The sequence below is a fragment of the Thalia democratica genome, chromosome 4, assembly GCF_965202585.1.
Source record: "Thalia democratica chromosome 4, ktThaDemo2.hap1.1, whole genome shotgun sequence".
NCBI lineage: Eukaryota > Metazoa > Chordata > Thaliacea > Salpida > Salpidae > Thalia > Thalia democratica.
Genome location: NC_139168.1, coordinates 7044661 through 7051036, shown reverse-complemented (window position 1 = coordinate 7051036; position 6376 = coordinate 7044661). Strand labels below are relative to the sequence as shown.

The 6376-nt window shown below is 25.2% G+C and overlaps 1 protein-coding gene across 1 annotated transcript; it reads left to right on the top strand.

The window, feature by feature from the left end:
- Window positions 1-371: 371 nt before the first annotated feature.
- On the top strand, window positions 372-5308 carry LOC145832944 (dual specificity protein kinase CLK1-like). The gene is made up of 4 exons (XM_082940147.1): window positions 372-457; window positions 4579-4729; window positions 4919-5107; window positions 5159-5308. The coding sequence occupies exons 1-4, from the start codon at window positions 372-374 to the stop codon at window positions 5306-5308; spliced, it is 576 nt and encodes a 191-aa protein (XP_082796273.1).
- Window positions 5309-6376: the final 1068 nt, after the last annotated feature.

Below are 6376 nucleotides of genomic sequence, written 5' to 3'. Positions count from 1 at the left end.
ACGACTTGTAACACACTTGCAATGGTTGCGCACCTTTGCCTTCTTTCGCCTTTTGCATCATCATGAAGTTTATCAAAATAGTCAAAGCGCTTGACAATGTTATCAAAACGGTTTTGATTATCAGCTGCACTTTGATCAAGCGAATCAAAGCGACTTTCATACGTTTTGAGGTTACGGTCTATTTGCTGCTTTAGTTCTTCCAACAGCGTGTGATCTGACTGCTGATTTCTTATGACCCTGCTTAATGTGGAGTTTACGCGATTGAAATCGAGCATAAGCAAGTTGTAATTACTGGTGTGGGTTCTTTTTGAAGGTGACTTCCGAGAAATCTCGAACCAGGTGGATCATAACCACGTGTAGGACCAAAAACGATGGAAGTACTATTTTTTCTAGAAGCAGTTAAATCAGTACTAGCCAAGTACTTTGTAGGAGCGATATTTGTCGTAGAAGGTGCTTGGTTGGTCTTATAAGGTCTCTATTTGTATTTTATTAAAAAACGTGCTTTAAGCAGTTTTAATTAATCTCGTTTGTAATTTAACTTAAATTTCAAGTATATTTTGTGATACTCGATTATGGGGTAACTCATAGTTCGTTTAATTTGAGGTCTAATTTAAACTTTATATTTATAATGAACAGTATAATTTTATTAAAAAACGTGCTTTAAGCAGTTTTAATTAATATCGTTTGTAATTTAACTTAAATTTCAAGTATATTTTGTGATACTCGATTATGGGGTAACTCATAGTTCGTTTAACTTGAGGTCTAAATGAAACTTTATATTTATAATGAACAGTATAATTTTATTAAAAAACGTGCTTTAAGCAGTTTTAATTAATATCGTTTGTAATTTAACTTAAATTTTAAGTATATTTTGTGATACTCGATTATGGGGTAACTCATAGTTCGTTTAATTTGAGGTCTAAATGAAACTTTATATTTGTAATGAATAGTATATTTTTATTAAAAAACGTGCTTTAAGCAGTTTGATTTAATCTCGTTTGTAATTTAATTTAAATTTCAAGTATATTTTGTGATACTCGGTTATGGGGTAACTCATAGTTCGTTTAACTTGAGGTCTAAATGAAACTTTATATTTTTAATGAATAATATATTTTTATTAAAAAACGTGCTTTAAGCAGTTTTAATTAATATCGTTTGTCATTTAACTAAAATTTCAAGTATATTTTGTGATACTCAATTATGGGGTAACTCATAGTTCGTTTAACTTGAGGTCTAAATGAAACTTTATATTTTTAATGAATAATATATTTTTATTAAAAAACGTGCTTTAAGCAGTTTTAATTAATATCGTTTGTCATTTAACTTAAGTTTCAAGTATATTTTGTGAAACTCAATTATGGGGTAACTCATAGTTCGTTTAATTTGAGGTCTAATTTAAACTTTATATTTATAATGAACAGTATAATTTTATTAAAAAACGTGCTTTAAGCAGTTTTAATTAATATCGTTTGTAATTTAACTTAAATTTCAAGTATATTTTGTGATACTCGATTATGGGGTAACTCATAGTTCGTTTAACTTGAGGTCTAAATGAAACTTTATATTTATAATGAACAGTATAATTTTATTAAAAAACGTGCTTTAAGCAGTTTTAATTAATATCGTTTGTAATTTAACTTAAATTTCAAGTATATTTTGTGATACTCGATTATGGGGTAACTCATAGTTCGTTTAATTTGAGGTCTAAATGAAACTTTATATTTGTAATGAATAGTATATTTTTATTAAAAAACGTGCTTTAAGCAGTTTGATTTAATCTCGTTTGTAATTTAATTTAAATTTCAAGTATATTTTGTGATACTCGGTTATGGGGTAACTCATAGTTCGTTTAACTTGAGGTCTAAATGAAACTTTATATTTTTAATGAATAATATATTTTTATTAAAAAACGTGCTTTAAGCAGTTTTAATTAATATCGTTTGTCATTTAACTAAAATTTCAAGTATATTTTGTGATACTCAATTATGGGGTAACTCATAGTTCGTTTAACTTGAGGTCTAAATGAAACTTTATATTTTTAATGAATAATATATTTTTATTAAAAAACGTGCTTTAAGCAGTTTTAATTAATATCGTTTGTCATTTAACTTAAGTTTCAAGTATATTTTGTGAAACTCAATTATGGGGTAACTCATAGTTCGTTTAATTTGAGGTCTAATTTAAACTTTATATTTATAATGAACAGTATAATTTTATTAAAAAACGTGCTTTAAGCAGTTTTAATTAATATCGTTTGTAATTTAACTTAAATTTCAAGTATATTTTGTGATACTCGATTATGGGGTAACTCATAGTTCGTTTAACTTGAGGTCTAAATGAAACTTTATATTTATAATGAACAGTATAATTTTATTAAAAAACGTGCTTTAAGCAGTTTTAATTAATATCGTTTGTAATTTAACTTAAATTTCAAGTATATTTTGTGATACTCGATTATGGGGTAACTCATAGTTCGTTTAATTTGAGGTCTAAATGAAACTTTATATTTGTAATGAATAGTATATTTTTATTAAAAAACGTGCTTTAAGCAGTTTGATTTAATCTCGTTTGTAATTTAATTTAAATTTCAAGTATATTTTGTGATACTCGGTTATGGGGTAACTCATAGTTCGTTTAACTTGAGGTCTAAATGAAACTTTATATTTTTAATGAATAATATATTTTTATTAAAAAACGTGCTTTAAGCAGTTTTAATTAATATCGTTTGTCATTTAACTTAAATTTCAAGTATATTTTGTGATACTCAATTATGGGGTAACTCATAGTTCGTTTAACTTGAGGTCTAAATGAAACTTTATATTTTTAATGAATAATATATTTTTATTAAAAAACGTGCTTTAAGCAGTTTTAATTAATATCGTTTGTCATTTAACTTAAATTTCAAGTATATTTTGTGATACTCAATTATGGGGTAACTCATAGTTCGTTTAATTTGAGGTCTAATTTAAACTTTATATTTATAATGAACAGTATAATTTTATTAAAAAACGTGCTTTAAGCAGTTTTAATTAATATCGTTTGTAATTAAACTTAAATTTCAAGTATATTTTGTGATACTCGATTATGGGGTAACTCATAGTTCGTTTAACTTGAGGTCTAAATGAAACTTTATATTTATAATGAACAGTATAATTTTATTAAAAAACGTGCTTTAAGCAGTTTTAATTAATATCGTTTGTAATTTAACTTAAATTTTAAGTATATTTTGTGATACTCGATTATGGGGTAACTCATAGTTCGTTTAATTTAAGGTCTAAATGAAACTTTATATTTGTAATGAATAGTATATTTTTATTAAAAAACGTGCTTTAAGCAGTTTTAATTAATATCGTTTGTAATTTAACTTAAATTTCAAGTATATTTTGTGATACTCGATTATGGGGTAACTCATAGTTCGTTTAACTTGAGGTCTAAATGAAACTTTATATTTATAATGAACAGTATAATTTTATTAAAAAACGTGCTTTAAGCAGTTTTAATTAATATCGTTTGTAATTTAACTTAAATTTTAAGTATATTTTGTGATACTCGATTATGGGGTAACTCATAGTTCGTTTAACTTGAGGTCTAAATGAAACTTTATATTTATAATGAACAGTATAATTTTATTAAAAAACGTGCTTTAAGCAGTTTTAATTAATATCGTTTGTAATTTAACTTAAATTTCAAGTATATTTTGTGATACTCGATTATGGGGTAACTCATAGTTTGTTTAATTTGAGGTCTAAATGAAACTTTATATTTGTAATGAATATTATATTTTTATTAAAAAACGTGCTTTAAGCAGTTTGATTTAATCTCGTTTGTAATTTAATTTAAATTTCAAGTATATTTTGTGATACTCGGTTATGGGGTAACTCATAGTTCGTTTAATTTGAGGTCTAAATGAAACTTTATATTTGTAATGAATAGTATATTTTTATTAAAAAACGTGCTTTAAGCAGTTTGATTTAATCTCGTTTGTAATTTAATTTAAATTTCAAGTATATTTTGTGATACTCGGTTATGGGGTAACTCATAGTTCGTTTAACTTGAGGTCTAAATGAAACTTTATATTTTTAATGAATAATATATTTTTATTAAAAAACGTGCTTTAAGCAGTTTTAATTAATATCGTTTGTCATTTAACTTAAATTTCAAGTATATTTTGTGATACTCAATTATGGGGTAACTCATAGTTCGTTTAACTTGAGGTCTAAATTAAACTTTATATTTATAATGAACAGTATAATTTTATTAAAAAACGTGCTTTAAGCAGTTTTAATTAATATCGTTTGTAGTTCAACTTAAATTTCAAGTATATTTTGTGATACTCGATTATGGGGTAACTCATAGTTCGTTTAACTTGAGGTCTAAATGAACAGTATAATTTTATTAAAAAACGTGCTTTAAGCAGTTTTAATTAATATCGTTTGTAATTTAACTCAAATTTCAATGCCATTATACGTCTTACTAAAGAAATATTTGTTATTCTATTTTAAACTATACAGATATTTATTAATATTCAAATGTTAATGATTAAATAATATGTAGTTTATTTACATTTTTGTTAAACAGGTATTACTACCACCAGTTGAAAAATGATTTTTACATGAAGCCTGACATCAAATTGTGCGACCTTGGCTCTGTGTACTGGGAGGAAGAATTCAACTTTGACGTCATAACAACACTTCAGTACCGCGCTCCTGACGTCATAATGGGCCACAAGGTTGTTTAAGTAGATTACTCAGTAAGTAAACTACTTTACTTAAACAAGCAACTTATTATAAATAAATATCTTTAAAAGAGTAAGCCATTATCTTCAAAAGAAGTATATTCTTATAAACCAAGTACTTGTATGTTTTGTTTTGTAATTAAATTATAATTTACACACTTAACATAAGTTTTATTTCAACAGATTGGGTATCCATGCGATGTTTGGTCGATCGGCTGCACTTTGTTCGAACTTTTCACAGGAGAAACGCTTTTCCTGGTGGATACTGTTCAGGAACTTTTCAGGATGATCCACTTGATGATTGGTCCATTTACTGAACATGAAATTAAGAGGATAAACTTGAAATTGACTGAAGATGATAAAAAGAAGAAGGTTGGTCAAAAGTTGTCAAAGGATGAAAATGAAATAGATTTTTTGAAATAGCCAGAGTTTGTATACATAAAAGGCGAAGTTAAGAAGATAGAGTCTTATTTTGATAAGAACGACTGTGGAGAAAAGAATTTGTTGAAATTGATTGTTCGCATGCTAAATCCGGATCCAGTAACAAGAGTGAAACTGGAAGAACTTATCTAAACAATTATTAGTTATTTTATCTGATCTAAATTTTTAAAGCTGTTAAAAAAGTAGAATGTTTGGATTTTTAATTACTTTAAAAATAACCTCAATAAAAATAGTAATTCATTTGCTTTTTTTTTTTCAATATCTTAACACTACTATTTATTTTGCACTTTGACTTCCTAAAATTTTTATCATTTACTTATATATAAAACCTTGATATAATAATAATAATAAGAACAATAAAGTGAGTTGTAATATTTTACGGTAAATTTCAATTTTCAACTAATAAAACAGATGGTTTGTAGTAACTAATTAAGACTTTTAAAAAAGTCATAATTTTTGCTGATATTGTAATAAAGTTCAAGTTATTCAAAAATTAATTGAAGGGTCTGAACTGACAAACAGTAAAATATCCTAGTTATTTCCTTTTTATGATACTTGTCAAAATGGATTGAAACATAAATTGTCTATTTAAAAAAAACTTTTTATAAAAATATTGTTAACTTAACAGAATGTTAAAAATAAAGTTAAACTTATTTTATAAATAAATAATTTTTAACAGCTAATAGCATTATAATATTGTTATTCTATCTCAATAAACTATCTTTAATAAAAAACAACTCTATAACAAACTAAAAAAATTAACTCAGTAGTTTGTTTATATTACGAGAATAAATGTCAAAACTTAAGTTATAAGAAATTGCATCATCATACCCCATACATACTATTAGTGAACCTGATAAACAAACGTCAACTCACATAAAGGTTTTCAAAAGAGTTTAGTTCAAAACACGTCATCATAAGTCCGAATTCACAGCATTATTGAATTAGTATAATGTCATATTAGTCAGAAACATGATAAAAAATATACTTTTCAATAGTTATCATTTATTTTTTCATTTGCTTTTAATATGAAAAGGTTCATTGTATTGATAGCTTTTAAAGCTTATCAGTTTATAAAACACCTTTTGCTAACATGTTTTATTATTCACTAAAAAATAAATAATAAGTTTATTATGTTATATAATTTCATATTGGTAGAGTTTACTTTAAGGTCAGTGTTCAAAATTAGTTGTAATTAGA